This window comes from Aegilops tauschii, chromosome 2 (genome assembly GCF_002575655.3).
Source record: "Aegilops tauschii subsp. strangulata cultivar AL8/78 chromosome 2, Aet v6.0, whole genome shotgun sequence".
NCBI classification, from domain to species: domain Eukaryota; kingdom Viridiplantae; phylum Streptophyta; class Magnoliopsida; order Poales; family Poaceae; genus Aegilops; species Aegilops tauschii.
The window spans coordinates 630,672,303-630,690,879 of NC_053036.3; the positions used below are offsets into that span (position 1 = coordinate 630,672,303).

Here is an 18,577-nt window from a genome sequence, read left to right on the forward strand (position 1 = left end):
CGCAACAAGTAGACCGACTCCTGCCTGCATCTACTACTATTACTCCACACATCGACCGCTATCCAACATGCATCTAGAGTATTAAGTTCATAAGAACAGAGTAACACATTAGGCAAGATGACATGATGTAGAGGGATAAACTCAAGCAATATGATATAAACCCCATCTTTTATCCTCGATGGCAACAATCCAATACGTGTCGTTTCCCCTACTGTCACTGGGATCGAGCACCGCATGATTGAACCCAAACCTAAGCACTTCTCCCATTGCAAGAAAGATCAATCTAGTAGGCCAAACCAAACTGATAATTCGAAGAGACTTGCAAAGATAACCAATCATACATAAAAGAATTCAGAGAAGATTCAAATATTGTTCATAGATAATCTTGATCATAAACCCACAATTCATCGATCTCGACAAACACACCGCAAAAAGAGTTACATCAAATAGATCTCCAAGAAGATCGAGGAGAACTTTGTATTGAGATCCAAAGAGAGCGAAGAAGCCATCTAGCTAATAACTATGGACCCGAAGGTCTGTGGTAAACTACTCACACATCATCGGAGAGGCTATGTTGTTGATGTAGAAGCCCTCCGTGATCGATGCCCCCTCCGGCAGAGCGCCGGAAAAGGCCCCAAGATGGGATCTCACGGGTACAGAAGGTTGCGGCGGTGGAATTAAGTTTTCGTGGTGCTCCTCGATGGTTTTGGGGTACGTAGGTATATATAGGAGGAAGAAGTAGGCCGGTGGAGCCACGAGGGGCCCACGAGGGTGGAGGGCGCGCCCAGGGGGGTAGGCACGCCCCCTGCCTCGTGGCCTCCTCGTTGATTGCTTGACGTCCACTCCAATTCCTCTGGATCACGTTTGTTCCAAAAATCACGCTCCCGAAGGTTTCATTCCGTTTGGACTCCGTTTGATATTCCTTTTCTGCGAAACACTGAAATAGGCAAAAAAAACAGCAATTTGCACTGGGCCTTGGGTTAATAGGTTAGTCCCAAAAGTAATATAAAAGTGTATAAATAAGCCAATTAAACATCCAAAACATAATATATAATAGCATGGAGCAATCAAAAATTATAGATACGTTGGAGACGTATCAAGCATCCCCAAGCTTAATTCGTGCTCGTCCTCGAGTAGGTAAATGATAGAAACAAAATTTTTGATGTGGAATGCTACTTAGCATATTCTTCAATGTAATTTTATTTATTGTGGCATGAATGTTCAGATCCGAAAGATTCAAGATAAAAGTTTAATATTGACATAAAAATAATAATATTTCAAGCATACTAACCAAGCAATTATGTCTTCTCGAAATAACATAGCTAAAGAAAGCTTATCCCTACAAAATCATATAGTTTGTCCATGCTTCATTTTCGTCACAAAAGAATGCTCTCATCTTGCACAACCCCGATGACAAGCCAAGCAATTGTTTCATACTTTAGTAAATCTCAAATTTTTTTCAACTTTCACGCAATACATGAGCGTGAGCCATGGACATAGCACTATGGGTGGAATAGAATATGATGATGGGGGTTGTGTGGAGAAGACAAAAACGGAGAAAGTCTCACATTGACGCGGCTAATCAACGGGCTACGGAGATGCCCATCAATTGATGTCAATGCAAGGAGTAGGGATTGCCATGCAACGGATGCACTAGAGCTATAAATGTATGAAAGCTCAACAAAAGAAACTAAGTGGGTGTGCATCCAACTTGCTTGCTCATGAAGACCTAGGGCATTTGAGGAAGCCCATTGTTGGAATATACAAGCCAAGTTCTATAATGAAAAATTCCCACTAGTATATGAAAGTGACAAAACAAGAGACTCTCTATCATAAAGATCATGGTGCTACTTTGAAGCACAAGTGTGGAAAAAGGATACTAGCATTGTCCCCTTTTATATATATTTTTTGGGCCTTCATTTTTTTATTTAGCCTTTCTCTTTTTTGGGGACAATGCTCTATTAATGATGATCATCACACTTCTATTTATTTACAACTCAATGATTACAACTCGATACTTAGAACAAAATATGACTATATATGAATGCCTCCGGCGGTGTACCTGGATGGGCAATGAATCAAGAGTGACATGTGTGAAATAATATGCATGGTGGCTTTGCCACAAATATGATGTCAACTACATGATCATGCAAGGCAATATGACAATGAAGCGTGCCATAATAAACAGAACGGTGGAAAGTTGCATGGCAATATATCTCGGAATGGCTATGGAAATGCCATAATAGGTAGGTATGGTGGCTGTTTTGAGGAAGATATAAGGAGGTTTATGTGTGATAGAGTGTATCGTATCACGGGGTTTGGTTGCACCGGCGAAGTTTGCACCAACTCTCAAGGTGAGAAAGGGCAATGCACGGTACCGAAGAGGCTAGCAATGATGGAAGGTTGAGAGTGCGTATAATCCATGGACTCAACATTAGTCAAAAAGAACTCACATACTTATTGCAAAAATCTACAAGTCATCAAAAACCAAGAACTACGCGCATGCTCCTAGGGGGATAGATTGGTAGGAAAAGACCATCGCTCGTCCCCGACCGCCACTCATAAGGATGACAATCAAAGAACACCTCATGTTTCAAATTTGTTACACAACGTTCACCATACGTGCATGCTACAGGACTTGCAAACTTCAACACACATATTTCTCAAATTCACAACTACTCAACTAGCACAACTTTAATATCACTACCTCCATATCTCAACACAATCATCAAGTATCAAACTTCTCTTAGTATTCAACGCACTTTAAAGTTTTTATCTTGGATGCCTATCATATTAGGACTAATTTTATAACCAAAGCAAATTACCATGCTGTTCTAAAGGACTCTCAAAATAATATAAGTGAAGTATGAGAGATCAATTATTTCTATAAAATAGAACCACCGCCGTGCTCTAAAAGATATAAGTGAAGCACTAGAGCAAAATTGTTTAACTCAAAAGATATAAGTGAGGCATAAAGAGTATTCTAATAAATTCCGAATAATGTGTGTCTCTCTCAAAAGGTGTGTACAGCAAGGATGATTGTGGTGAACTAAAAAGCAAAGACTCAAATCATACAAGACACTCCAAGAAAAGCACATATCTTGTGGTGAATAAAAATATAGCTTCAAGTAAAGTTACTGATGGACGAAGACAAAAGATGGGATGCCTTCTGGGGCATCCCCAAGCTTAGGCTTTTTGGTGTCCTTGGATTTTACCTTGGGGTGCCTTGGGCATCCCCAAGCTTAGGCTCTTGCCACTCCTTGTTCCATAATCCATCAAATCCTTACCCAAAACTTGAAAACTTCACAACACAAAACTTAACAGAAAATCTCGTGAGCTCCGTTAGCGAAAGAAAACAAAACAAAACTTCAAGGTACTGTAATGAACTCATTATTTATTTATATTGGTGTTAAACCTACTGAATTCCAACTTCTCCATGGTTTATAAACTCCATTACTAGCCATAGATTCATTAAAATAAGCAAACAACACACGAAAAACAGAATCTGTCAAAAACGGAACAGTCTGTAGTAATCTGTATCTAACGCAAACTTCTGGAACTCCAAAAATTCTAAAATAAATTGCTGGACGTGACGAATTTATCTATTAATAAACTTCAAAAACAATCAACTAAATATCACTCTCCAGTCAAAAGTTGTAACTAATCTCGTGAGCGCTAAAGTTTCTGTTTTTTACAGCAAGATCAAAAAGACTTCACCCAAGTCTTCCCAAAGGTTCTACTTAGCACAAACACTAATTAAAACACAAAAACACATCTAACCAGAATCTAGATTGATTATTTATTCCTAAACATAACCAAAAAGCAAAAAACTAAAATAAAATTGGGTTGCCTCCCAACAAGCGTTATCATTTAACTCCCCTAGCTAGGCATAAAGGCAAGGATATATCTAGGTATTGCCATCTTTGGCATGCAATCCATAAGTGGCTCTCATGATAGATTCATAAGGTAATTTAATTTTCTTTCTAGGAAAGTTTTCCATTCCTTTCCTTAATGGAAATTTGAATCTAATATTCCCTTCCTTCATATCAATAATTGCACCAATCGTTCTAAGGAAAGGTCTACCAATAATAATAGGACATGAAGGATTGCAATATATATCAAGGACAATGAAATCTACGGGCACATAATTCCTATTTGCAACAATAAGAACATCATTAATTCTTCCCATAGGTTTCTTAATGGTGGAATCCGCAAGGTGCAAGTTTAAAGAACAATCATCAAATTCACGGAAACCCAAAAAATCACACAAAGTTTTTGGAATCATGGAAACACTAGCACCCAAATCACACAAAGCATAGAATTCATGATCTTTAATTTTTATTTTAATATTAGGTTCCCACTCATCATAAAGTTTTCTAGGGATAGAAACTTCCAATTCAAGCTTTTCTTCATAAGATTGCATTAAAGCATCAACGATATGTTTGGTAAAAGCCTTATTTTGACTATAAGCATGTGGAGAATTTAGCACGGATTGCAACAAGGAAATACAATTTATTAAAGAAAAATTATCATAATTAAATTCCTTGAAATCCAAAATAGTGGGTTCATTGCTATCTATAGGTTTCACCTCTTCCATCCCACTTTTACCAAATTTTGCATCAAGATCTAAAAACTCCAAATCATTGGGACGCCTTTTAACTAAAGTTGACTCATCTCCAGTCCCATCATTATCAAGATTCATATTGCAAAACAAAGATTTAATAGGAGACACATCAATTACTTTTAGATCTTCATCCTTATTATCATGAAAACTAGAAGAACACGCTTTCACAAAGCAATCTTTTTAGCACGCATCCTAGCGGTTCTTTCTTTGCACACATCAATGGAAATTCTAATGGCTTTGAGATACTCATTGATATCATGCTTAGGTGGAATAGATCTAAGTTTCAAAGAATCAACATCAAGAGAAATTCTATCCAAGTTCCTAGCCAACTCATCAATCTTGGGCAATTTTTCTTCAAGCAAAGCATTGAAATTCTTTTGAGAAATCATAAATTCTTTAACACTAGTCTCAAAATCAGAGGGCATATTATTAAAATTTCCATAAGAGTTGTTGTAGGAATTACCATAATTATTAAAGGAATTACTAGGATACGGCCTAGGATTAAAGTTTCCTCTATAAGCGTTGTTACCAAAATTGTTCCTACCAACAAAATTCACATCCATAGATTCATTATTATTCTCAATCAAAGTAGACAAAGGCATATCATCAGGATCAGAAGAAACACTCTTATTAGCAAACAATTTCATAAGTTCATCCATCTTTCCACTCAAAACATTAATCTCTTCAATTGCATGCACCTTTCTAATAGTAGATCTTTCAGTGTGCCATTGAGAATAATTGACCATAATATTATCTAGGAGTTTAGTAGCTTCTCCTAATGTGATTTCCATAAAAGTGCCTCCCGCGGCCGAATCTAAAAGTTTTCTAGAAGCAAAATTCAATCCGGCATAAAAATTTTGTATAATCATCCATAAATTCAAACCATGTGTAGGGCAATTACGTATCATTAATTTCATTCTCTCCCAAGCTTGTGCAACATGTCCATGATCAAGTTGCTTAAAATTCATAATATCGTTTCTAAGAGAGATGATCTTAGCGGGAGGAAAATACTTAGAGATAAAAGCATCTTTGCACTTATTCCAAGAATCAATACTATTTTTAGGCAAAGACGAAAACCAAGTTTTAGCACGATCTCTAAGCGAAAAAGGAAATAGCTTCAATTTAACAATATCATTGTCCACATCTTTCTTCTTTTGCATATCACACAAATCAACAAAGCTATTTAGATGGGTAGCGGCATCTTCACTAGGAAGGCCGGCGAATTGATCTTTCATGACAAGATTTAGCAAAGCAGCATTAATTTCACAAGATTCAGCATCGGTAAGAGGAGCAATCGGAGTGCTAAGAAAATCATTGTTGTTGGTATTGGCAAAGTCACACAATTTAGTATTGTCTTGAGCCATCGTGACAAGCAAGCAATCCAACAGAAGCAAACAAGAAGCAAGCGAAAAAGAGGCGAACGGAAAAAGAGGGCAAATAAAACGGCAAGGGTGAAGTGGAGGAGAGGAAAACGAGAGGCAAATGGCAAATAATGTAATGCGAGGGATAAGAGTTTGTGATGGGTACTTGGTATATCTTGACTTGTGCGTAGACTCCTCGGCAACGGTGCCAGAAATGGCTCATTGACGGGAAATCAAATCTTGACTTGACTTGGTGCACAGCTCCCCGGCAACGGCGCCAGAAATCCTTGTTGCTACCTCATGAGCATGCGTTGGTTTTTTCCCTTGAAGAGGAAAGGGTGATGCAGTAAAGTAGCGTAAGTATTTCCCTCAGTTTTTGAGAACCAAGGTATCTATCCAGTAGGAGGCCACACGCATGTCCCTCATACCTACACAAACAAATAAGAACCTTGCAACCAATGCGATAAAGAGTTTGTCAATCCCTTCACGGCCACTTGCAAAAGTGAGATCTGATATAGATGATAAGATAATATTTTTGGTATTTTTATTATAAAGATTAAAAGTAAAGAAAGCAAAATAAACGGCGGCAGAAATAGATACTTGACAGGAGATTAATATGATGGAAAATAGACCCGGGGGCCATAGGTTTCCCTAGGGGCTTCTCTCAAGATAGCATAAGTATTACAATGGGTGAACAAATTACTGTTGAGCAATTGATAGAAAAGTGCATAATTACGAGAATATCTAGGCATGATCATGTATATAGGCATCACGTCCGCAACAAGTAGACCGACTCCTGCCTGCATCTACTACTATTACTCCACACATCGACCGCTATCCAGCATGCATCTAGAGTATTAAGTTCAAAAGAACAAAGTAACGCATTAGGCAAGATGACATGATGTAGAGGGATAAACTCAAGCAATATGATATAAACCCCATCTTTTTATCCTCGATGGCAACAATACAACACGTGTCGTTTCCCCTACTGTCACTGGGATCGAGCACCGCATGATTGAACCCAAAGCTAAGCACTTATCCCATTGCAAGAAAGATCAATCTAGTAGGCCAAACCAAACTGATAATTCGAAGAGACTTGCAAAGATAACCAATCATACATAAAAGAATTCAGAGAAGATTCAAATATTGTTCATAGATAATCTTGATCATAAACCCACAATTCATCGGATCTCGACAAACATACCGCAAAAAGAGTTACATCAAATAGATCTCCAAGAAGATCGAGGAGAACTTTGTATTGAGATCCGAAGAGAGAGAAGAACCCATCTAGCTAATAACTATGGACCCGAAGGTCTGTGGTAAACTACTCACACATCATCGGAGAGGCTATGGTGTTGATGTAGAAGCCCTCCGTAATCGATGCCCCCTCCGGCAGAGCGCCGGAAAAGGCCCCAGGATGGGATCTCACGGGTACGGAAGGTTGCGACGGTGGAATTAGGTTTTCGTGGCGCTCCTCGACGGTTTCGGGGTACGTAGGTATATATAGGAGGAAGAAGTAAGTCGGTGGAGCCACAAGGGGCCCACGAGGGTGGTGGGCGCTCCCAGGGGGGTAGGCGCGCCCCCTGCCTCGTGGACTTCTCATTGATTGCTTGACGTCCACTCCAAGTCCTTTGGATCACGTTTGTTCCAAGAATCATGCTCCCGAAGGTTTCATTCCGTTTGGACTCCGTTTGATATTCCTTTTCTTCGAAACACTGAAATAGGAAAAAAAACAACAATTTGCACTGGGCCTTGGGTTAATAGGTTAGTCCCAAAAGTAATATAAAAGTGTATAAATAAGCCCATTAAACATCCAAAACAGAATATATAATAGCATGGAGCAATCAAAACTTATAGATACGTTGGAGACGTATTAGGGCTCGGGGAAGATCTTGAGGTCGAATCCCAGGTCATTGAAGAAGACTCGAACGGTAGCACGGAGCTTGTCGGAGTCGAGGCATTTGACCTTGACCCGGACCTCCTCCTCTTTGCGGAGGGAGACCTCATCCACCACCACCACCATGCCGAGGATCTTGGACATACTGCGTATGACCCGCTCGGACCGGGCCACATCAGGGAGCCCCGCAACGAGGATCCAAGCAGTATCCAGGACAGCGACCGCCTTGGGGTCGGTCTTTGGCTCAGAGATGTTCACCACGAGCTTGTTCAGGGCCAAGGTGATGTCGTCACTGCGGGTGCAGAGGCCCAAGCTGATGGCGTCTGGGAAGACCACGGTGAAGGAGCTGGCAGAGGTCGGAGTCACATGCCAGTCCCACACACGCCGGCACAGGTGGTTGAGCTCAGCCTCGATCATCTCCGAAGAAGCGACTCCTACCCCCACAACGGTGACAATCGCCTGGAGCGACGGAGAAGGGGGTGGGATGTCCTCCACCTTGATGTGGAAGAAGCCGAGGCCCTTGATGCCATGGCCATACATCATGAGGTCATCCGTCAATGGTCGATCCAGACAAAGCACCGCGGGGTGGCCGGTATCCTTGCAGAGGTAGCACATCGGAGGGTTGGTGCACTCGACTTGGTAGTGGCCTGCGAGCCCGCAGTTAAAGCAAGGGGGCGGGTCTCGGGGGGCATCGGAGGCGGGCAGCGCGGGTGAGGGGACCGGCGTGGCAGGGGGCACGCGGGGCCCATCTTCTTCTTCTTCACGCCTTGGCGCCCCCGCCCCCATTCCCTCCATTGGCGGGAGGGAAGTTAGGCTGGTTCTGCGGGGGTTGGTAGCGGCGCGTAGGAGCATCGGCGGCAGGTGGAACGGGGTTGCGGCCCGGGGAGGGGAAGCGAGCACGGCGCCGCTCAGGCGAGGGAGAGCGACGTTGTTCAGCGCGCCAAGTCTCGGGGGCAGGCGACCGAGGGCGATCCCGGCGGTCGTCACGGGGCGGGGAGCGACGGCCGTCCCGGGCCGGCGAGCGGCGGCCGTCCCGACCAGGGGAGCACCGGGAATCGCTAGGGGGCGAGCGGCGCTGGTCCCTGGAGGACAGCTCCCGACGCAGGTCCGCCTCCCGTCGCAAGCCCTCGGGGGAGGAGCGGGACGGGGCATGGCGGTCCTCCAAGGTCCGCTTGGGGCGGCCAGCATTGTCGCCCCAGTCGCGCGACATCGCCGGAGGGGGAGCGGGAGCAGGGGGCCGGATTAGCCAGGCTGGAGCAGGGAGGCGCGAGAGGATGGGGGGTCGGGCGAGGGGAGAGCGGCGCACGGGGGGACTATGACGGCGGGATGGGAAACCCTCGAGGGAGCCAGATAGATCCCCGAGCGGGAGGCCGGTGGAACAGGCCCTGGGCTGGGCCGGCAGCCTGCGTGGGCCGGTGCAGCCCAAGAACTCGTCCAGCCGCGGGGACCGGGCCAGAGGGCCCATGGGGGGGGGCGAGGCCCAACCCCTGGCCAAGGCCCACCACGGGGCGGCCCAGCACGCTCGGCCGGGGTGAGCGCGGGGCGAGGGTTTCCCCTACCGTTGCCGGCGCCGGAGGAGCGAGGGCAAGTCGCCGGAGAGGCGGGCTAGGGCGCGGGGCACTGAGGCCGGAGACGAAGCGGAGCCGGGAGGAGCCGTAGGAGGCGATGAACGGCCGAAAGGGGGTGCGACGGAGGAGCACGGGAGACTCGACAGCCAATGCCGGCGAAGCTGCGGGCACCTTAGCCACGGCGGTAGCGTCCGAGGACCGCCACGACGACCGGGCAGGGCCACGGTCCGCCCGACCGGCGACACCCTAGCCAGCCACGCGCCGGCGGACGCAGGAACCCCCCGACCCCAAGGTCGCGCCTTGCCCCGAGGAAGGTCGAGGCGAGCTCGTTCCCCGGCGGGACTGCGCCCGTGCACGGGCAGCCAAAGCCCCACCCCTGGGGGTAAGGCCGCCGGCGGTACGGGGCTGCGGCGGGAGGAGGGACCCGGTCACGGCAGACCACCGGACGGCCAGCATCGACATCCTCGTCTTCCGCCAAATCGGCCCAAACCAGAGGCGCCTGGGCCGCGGAAGGAGAGGGCGGGGAGGGGCCGGGGGCGGAGAGGACGGCGGAGGCGACGGGAGCCGAGAGCGCGGGCGGGGAGGCCGGCGGCGTCGCTGGGGAAACCACGGCGGGCGCGTCGCCACGTGGGTCGCCAGAGGTGATAAAGCAGGCCCACCTCGATATTTCAATGAAATGAAATGCTCTTTATCGAAAAATGAACCTGGCTGTACCTGGTACTACCGTGACGAAGAGAACCTGGAGGCCGTGCAGAACAAGTGCAGAGGTGATAAAGCAGGGTAAGATGTGGACGCGGAGCAACACGCTACACCCGCAACGATTGGGTTAAGAGTGCTGCCCTGCTATGTGTCGCCCTGGCTTTATTTACCGTGAAGTTACCTTTTGGTCACGGACGGAACGAACTGGACCGAATCTCCTTTACCCTGTCCTTCAGTCTGTTGTTCATCACTTGTTTCCCTCTTGTTCCTTTCTTGTTCTCAAGCCTGTAACTGAACACCATCAAACTCTAGTGCTTAAGTGAATTGCTTGTTTGATTTGTGATTGTGGCTCATAAAATAGTGATCTAGCTCAGTCCCACGTGTTCCGGAGTCGAGACAGAAACCATCAACAGGGAAATTTCAGTCACGGTTGCCTCGAGAAAATAGATCGAATGGACCAGTCGCGACAGTGAGCTAGCTGGTGATGTATTTGTTGATGAGGATATATCCAAGCTGAATTAATCAATGCGGAGTACTCCATTACAGGAGACAGTGTTGAAGGCTGCAGGGGCTGCAGCTAGGGCCTCGAGCTCCGGGCGGCCTGTGGTTGAAGAGCGGAAAAGGCCGGTAACCACGTTGAATGAGCGGGCGGATGTAGATCTTGGCCCGTAACTCCTAGACTTTTCTCAGTTTTGTGTCATTTTCTGGTTAGCATCACCCTGTGTTCACTTCACATGATATGGTCCGAGAGAGACAGAATGTCGTGTAAGTTCACTACCTGCTTCTTCCTAGCCCCGAGGACCCCAGCTCAAACTGTACCTTAGCGATTCCTCTAAAAAGGAAGTACTCCCTCGTAAAGAAATATAAGACCGTTTAGGGCACTATTTTACAGAGGGAGTGCTAAACACTTTGCCGTTTTACTGACAGGTAAACTTGTATATACCTTGTAAGAAAAGAGTAAACGGTGCAGTTTCAGCTCCATCACATGTAAGATTTGAATGTGTGAAATTGTGTAGCTTTATCCATCAATACATGCTAGGTCTACAGACTACAGAGCGTGCTGAAATGTGATCCCACAAGGCAGAGGGTCAGCTAGGTGAGTCCGTTTCCTGACGAAACTCAGCAACCAGATCATTGGCAAGTTGGAATTACTAGTATTTCCAGCGCAGGTGGTCCAAGCCGACAGCCGAGCAACACTGGAACGGGTCCGAAGGCAAGTGGCTAACTACCTGACAAAACCAAGATTATTATCAGCGACCCGGCGTCAAGAGCAACTGCACCCAGACCAACACCAAAGATAAGATAGTGTGCTTCGGGTCATATGTCGAGGTCGGACTCGTATTTTTAGGATAAGTTATGCTTTGCTTACATGTGCCATTCTTAATTACCATTTCCAGCTCGTCGTTTTGCTCCCTCTTTAGTTTATCGTGACCCCAAGACGAGCCAAACAAACAGTATCTAAGGTGACCCCAAAGAGGCAAAGACGGTTGACTAGCAAACACAAGAGAAACCAGCAGGGATCATCAGCCTCTCCACCCACCATACCATACCACAAACGAAAATGTTTACCGGAGCACGGCGGAGCAGCGCCGGATCATCTGGAGACCAGGAGGGGATGGGAGATAAGCTTGACGCTTTATCAGAGGAGCTTCGACGGCGGCCAGAAGTACGGATCCTCAACAAATATGCGGTCAGCATGGCGTACATCCGAATTGGCGTGAAAAACATGGGGGCTCTGGCGCTCTTGTGGGCCACCGTGGTCCTCCTCGGCGGCTTCGTCTCCGATCTGAGGAGGATAGATTTTTGGTATCTCACCATCATCGCATTCATCCAAGCTGCCGGGTTTGTGCTTAGCATTCAACTCTTTAATTTAGTATGCTCCCCTTTTCAAGTAAATTCGTATACTGTCGATATTAAGGGTGGCATAAATTTATCTGAGTAAAATTCATTCACGGTAGGTAAACTTCTCCGGTAGGATCGATTTAGTCACCGTACTGTGGAAACAGCAAAATTCGGCCAATCAGGTTGTTCCGCTGCGTCATGCAAGGTTACTACCCCCCGGGGTACATGTATGCCGCTGCAGGGTAGTACCCCGTCTGCCCTATGTATTCACCAAGGTGGCATTTTTCGACGCGAACTTTATCACATGTTATTACAATAATAATCCGTATATGACATGCAAGTTACACAAAACATATCGTTAAATTCATACATGAAAAGAGCTTTCAATGATATAATTTTCACTTCATACATCTCATATACTATTAATCCTATCAATAGTCAAAGGCAGTATCGAAAGATGTATTAGGCCCTATATATGGATGGAGGGAGTACGAAATATGCATTGTGGTGTGGCCGTTTCCCGCAGCACGGTGCCCCGGATGGTGCTCCCCCTCGTCAAGCTCATCTTAGACGTTGTATAGGCAGCCCATTTGCCATTGATGACCTAGTCCATGCCGACGACGGTAAACTACCGCCTCTCCTTGGTTTCCTCTGGTGGAGGTCGCCTCTGTCTTCACCGTGAACGCCACTTACATCGCCAACGCCACTTACATTGCCCACGTTCGGCCCCACCGCTCCCTTCCTCATCGATTACTCCAAGTAAACCTTGAGGCCTCGACAACGCACTCTACTAGGTGCTCTTCCTTGACCTCCTCCACTCTAGAGGGCTAGCCGTAGCACCACCACTCTACATGCTTCCATGCCCCGTTTCACCGTAATCATCTACCCCAACTACCACAGCCTCATCTCGTCGCCCTCGCTGCCTTCTGCTCTACCGTTTTTAACAAGCGTGATTGCCTCGTTGGGCCCTACAAGTCTACAATTTCATCGTGTCCTAAACCGACGGCACCCACGTTGGTGTGTACCTCGACACAAAGAAACCCAAGCAGGCACGCACCAAGGGCTTCATCATCGACTTCCTCTTCTGCAGCTTTGATGTTTATGTGGCCAAGTGCCTCGCCGCTCGCAAACAAAGTGGCGCCAACTTCCTGCCCCAGTTGTTGTAGTGCATCTTCCGGTCATGTGCAAGCCAGTAGTTGGCGTGGACCCAGCACCTTCTTCAACTCAGCTTGTTTCCCCATTGGCTCGCCCTCGGCATCGGTGGACCACCTAGGACACGCTGACCAGCGGAAGTGGTGCCATGGCCCACGAGATATGTATTGGCGAAGGAGTCCACACGAAGGACGCCATGGCGGCATCGGACTTCCTAATGGTGTGGTCCTCGACTCCCCGACAGCCCATAGGTGATGACATCACAATTTTTCTCCTGCGCGACGATGGCTTTAGCTCCAGAGGCAAAATAGTGGCATGGCTCCCACGTAACGGAGACACAACACTTGTGTATAGGCCACGGATGCCTTCTCCAGCGCGGCGCCGTCAAGGCCTCATCCCTAAGAAGGCAGCGACACGTCCAAAGAAACCCATGACGAAGCAACCGCCCGAACCAGGGGGGCTCTTATCTCTTACTACAGCGGAATGCATATCTAGAAGAGGCCTACCAACAATTGTGTTTAGATGGTGGCTAACAAAGAGCTCATTGATCTCTGACGTTTTCTCTTGGAATTGCTAACACCTTTTAGTTGTGTTTCTACGCAAAAGGAAATAGAAAAACAAAACAAAAAAGGAAAAGGAAAAAAGAAAACAATAAAAAAAGGAAAGAAACCAAAAGTAAAACATTAAAACCGGCAGAGAAAACACTGCAAGCAATACCTTCTAGAACCTTCTCAAAACCGGGAAAACCGGCCAACCCGCTATATAGGTGTGTATTGTACAGCAATTCTCTTCGGCTATATTGTAATTTAGCCCTTTTCCCATCTGTTATTTTCATATTGGTCATTGGAATTCGCCACGAGTCTCAACTTGGTCAAACGATATGTCATGCCATCAAAATACGTAGACTAACAGATACGATGACGATCGTAGATAAAATTTTCAAGCGTTTTTCGTGAACATAACTTAAGGTTCGTAAAGTACAGTGCCCAAAGTGCACACAGGGTTCAAGTTTCAGTATCGTAGATGGATTTTACTTCTTTTTTTCTCTTCAAGAAATCCTGATTTAGAGCATATAAACTTACTGGCACGACGCAATTTCTTACTATGTGTACAACGACTTTTGAAACCAAACGTGATTAAGACTATACACAGAGCTAATTAAATGCATTTCCGGTTGATGTGTACCACATCTAAAGTTCATTGTCTGCATTAACAATAACCAAAGCTAGTTTCTGATGATTGAAATTTCTGGCAATTAACTTCAGCACCTTGATCGGTTTTCAAAGAGATAAACCTTCATAAGCACCAACCAATTTTTTTTTGTTTGAGAACATTCTTAAATTTCCCGTTGACATTGTGTCTTGCCCTAATTGGAACAAACACAGGCTATCTGACGCCCTGGGAGATGATCGGTTGATGTTCTTTGGGCATTGGGTTGATTCACTTATGAGAAATATTATATCTTGGGGGGAAAAGCATCATGATAAACGCAAGTTGCCTATGAGGCAATGGCTGAAGAGACAAATAAATATACTCCGGTTAAAAATAATAGACATCACTCTGTCTATGCTATTTTTCCCAGTGGAGTGCTTCGCTGCTTATGGGCCAATTATCTGCTTTGTGCTATCGCTGCTTCGTCTGCGAAAGCAAGACTATGGCATCGCCGACGGAGAAGCAAATATGGAGCCAGGGCTGACTTTATTCTACTGCTTATCTCTTGCTCAGAGCGCATTCTCCTTTCTGAGTATGATTATTGGAGCTGTTGCTGAGGAGAAGTTGGTGGAGTATGTTAGCCAACAATATGGTTTCAGCCCTAAAGTACTTGGTGGATACTTGGACAAAACCAAGCAGATTTGTCTAAACAACGCCGCGTCCACAGTGAGCTGGAATTTGATCGCATATGGTGCTGACTTGCTTGATTCCCAATTACCGGAGGACTATGTGTCTGGAGGAAGGGTACTAACTATGCTGATTGATCAAGATACACCGTTAGCGATAACCTGGCTGCTGAATTTGTCACCGATACACAGAATTCAGAAGCTGATCGGGACCCTTGCTTGGGGAAGCCCAGCTGAGCAAGAGATGAGATGTCATGCAGCGAGGATTGTGGAGCATCTAGCTGGTCACCTCAACCTTGCTCACTTTCCAGGAGCATTGGAATGCATATCCTCCCTCTTTGACACTTCCTATCATAACAATGCTGATCAAGAAGCCCTCCATTCGCCTTTTCTAACTGAGCGTAGCAAGCAGAGGAAAAGGAGAGGTTTCCTGAACGAAAATTTTGCTGGTAACCCGTGGGAAGATAAAGATGGTAACAAGAAGGATGACGGGGGTAAAGATGGTAGCTTCACCATGTTCACAAACATTATCACTGCCAAAAATCCGCGCGAAAGACACGATGCTGCCGCGCAATACAACAAGGAGAGGTCTGCCGCACAGCAATTCAACAAGGAGAGGGAGAATTATAAAGGAACTGATAAGGATCTGGTTTTGCTAGGCTTGAGAATTCTAGAGAAGCTGGCTCACAACAGACACAACTGCACACTGATATACAACACCAAGGATATTCTTTCAAAAATAGTCGCACCTGTCAGTTCCAACAAATTAGAAGAAGACATCAAGAGCAACGCTACATGGACCAAGGTAATAGGCGGGTCACTGAAGGTGGTGAGCCAGCTCATGGGTTCTTCAGGAAGCACCAGCGTAAAGATGCGCAGACTGATTGCGAACAATAGTAATGCAGTAACAAACTTGGAGGCCGTACTAGATATGGATATGAAGAGCAACAGTGTTATCAAGCTACAGATACAAGCTATAGATGTTCTTACACAACTAGCCTTGCATCATCCAGCAAATAATTCTGCTACAAAGATAAGGGACAAAATTATTGAGAGGGCGCTGCACATCTTCCTTACTACAGGTTGGATAGAAGATTATTTGAAAGATGAGAAAATGAAGCTGGATAATACTTTACCAACATCGTCAATATTAACATATATGATCAGTGTAGAAAAGCGGGCTGCAGAAGCACATGTTGAAAAGAGGATGAAAGAAGCTAAGGAAACTGCAAGCCGGCTTAAAGAAAAGGCAGGTGAAGCATTGGCCATGCTGTCCAGTGATTCAGAGGCTGTCAAGAGCTTCACAGGATGCAAAAATAATGAAGTTGTTCGTCTTACTGAATTGCTCAACTCCAAAACAAGTGCAACAGATACTACTATACCAATAGAGATTACGATTGGCTGTCGTATTAGCGCAGCAGTCATCTTGAAGCATTTGAGCAACTACGACAAGAAACCAACCTTACGGATGGTATGCCTGAATGCATATATGACATATTCGTGTTCCTTTTATCTAATTAATTAAAGCAATCAAAGTCCTTATAGCACCCATTGCATGCTATAGGCTTTCGGAAATTAACTTATTTTTGAGCTAAACTTGCATGTGTGTATAAAATTCCAGGTACTCACGGAATTGCTTCCTATGCAAGCAGAATTGAGTAGTACAACCATGCCCAGCTGTTGGGAGCGTGCCATCCCTTGCATTAAAGCAAGCAGAAACAAGATAGGAAACCCAGGTAACACTGTGAAAGACAAGCCTTCCAATTCTCAGAGCCACCACATCCAGCAATATGAGGAGAGGAGGCTGCAGGCAGAGCTGCTATCATTCGTCGCAACAATTCGTGCAAACAACAATCTTGATTTTGCAACAATATTAATGTCACTGACGCCGCCGGCTACCAAGGAGGACTTTGTGGTGAGGCTCAAGAACATGGTGGAGGACAGCATGTATGCCACCCCTGCGTGCTTGGCAATACAGAAGCTTACCTGCAAGATGGTTATAGAATTCATCCAGCAGCATGATGAAAACGTCGAAGTGATCGGCAGGCATGATATCGTTGGCGCATTATTGGAGGCTTCAGAGATGATGGTCGTGCTTGAAAGCAGCATGCTTTTTGCTGGTGTTGATCGTGACTGCCACGGGGTTCCTCTGAAACCTCTCTCTTCTGTCCTCGCTAAGAACGCAGAAGATCTTTTGGCACAGAAGAAACAGGCTCTGGGCGTCAACATTGCGCCTGCCACTGCCAGTGCACCATGATTGCTGCATTACAGAGTATCATAGTATGGCAAAAACTATTGAAACGGATACTGGGGTGCTTTTTGTTTTTCCATTTGTTTCATTTTCGAATTTGTGAGACTTTTCAATAATAGGCTGCGTGCACCATCAGCTGCAGAGGTCCAGAGTGTAACTCTTGCATTCTAAATTCGGGTATATCTTCTGCATCATGGCAAGATCCAAGGGCTTTGTATAATGTGCATATGTGCATCGCAGTGTGTGGCAAGAAATGTATGGTTTTCCCTATCATTTGAGAAATGAAGATGTGCTAATTGCTATTGATTCATAATATAGTTGCCATCGCCCACATTTCAGTTTCCAGAATGCTACTAAAAATTGTGACAGCCGCCCAGATCGTTTCTACATCTGGTCGTCTTGGTTTGCTGTGTGAAGTAGCTATGCCAAAGGCCTAGACATAACAACAGGGGCTATCCACCACCACCACCACCACGCGGCTACTGCGCCGCTCGAAGCCCAGCCTCCGGTCAGGAACGAGCACCCTGTCCTGCCCGTCGCCCCTCCGCTCGAATCGAGCGGCCGCGAATAGCCCGTACCTCACCTAGTCACCCTCCTCTGCCCCGAAAATCGAGCGGCCGGCCGGCGACACGCCATCCCGATCCCCTCTCGTTTCCGCTCTCCGGCGGCCGTACCGGAACTATAAACAAGGGGACGGGGGGCTTGGTGCCTCATCGTGCTGAGCGCGCGGCCCTGCAGCGCCTGATTCCTGTGGCCGCCACTGCGAACTAGGGGAGACACGCGAACGCCGCCATGCGAGTGACCAAGATGACAAACTCGAGAGCGAGGCAGAGCGCCGCGGCGTGCGTAACTGTTCTTGGGATTAACCGCTAATAAACCATGCTTATTTATTAGGGTCTCCAACTTTAGGGACCCTGTATTTTACTAGTAAACCTGCACACGTCTCAAACATTGTTCAATCTAAAATTCAACAAACTATACATATAAATCGTTTAAATACAATTAATAATAAATGTTTGAAAAAAATATAATTAAATGCGCAAAAAATGTTTCAAAATATATAAATTAAATTGATACACAGTGTTGTGATGTTGCCCAAGTTGTATTTTGAAAAGTAGGAGTATTGTGGTCAAACAAACAAACTATATATGCATTATTTCATCCATTCAGTATTTTCATAGATTGATACACAGTACATCGCAACTGATAACTACTTTACCACATACTGTACTGGAGTACTTACTTGTATAATGCTCCTATATAAATTTCCCTGTGCATAATGCAGTGCTGACACCCTGTGGTGCAGAGTACCTCTAGTCGGACATATGTGGCACTCGAGATAGAG

The 18,577-nt window shown here is 45.8% G+C and overlaps 1 protein-coding gene across 1 annotated transcript; it reads left to right on the forward strand.

Annotated features, from left to right (window-relative positions):
• The first annotated feature begins 11,532 nt into the window (after nucleotides 1-11,532).
• LOC123497423 (uncharacterized) lies at nucleotides 11,533-17,657 on the forward strand. The gene is made up of 3 exons (XM_045233828.1): nucleotides 11,533-11,991; nucleotides 14,529-16,452; nucleotides 16,603-17,657. Exons 1-3 carry the CDS (start codon nucleotides 11,711-11,713, stop codon nucleotides 17,236-17,238), a joined length of 2,841 nt encoding a protein of 946 aa, XP_045089763.1. The 5' UTR covers nucleotides 11,533-11,710; the 3' UTR covers nucleotides 17,239-17,657.
• Nucleotides 17,658-18,577: the final 920 nt, after the last annotated feature.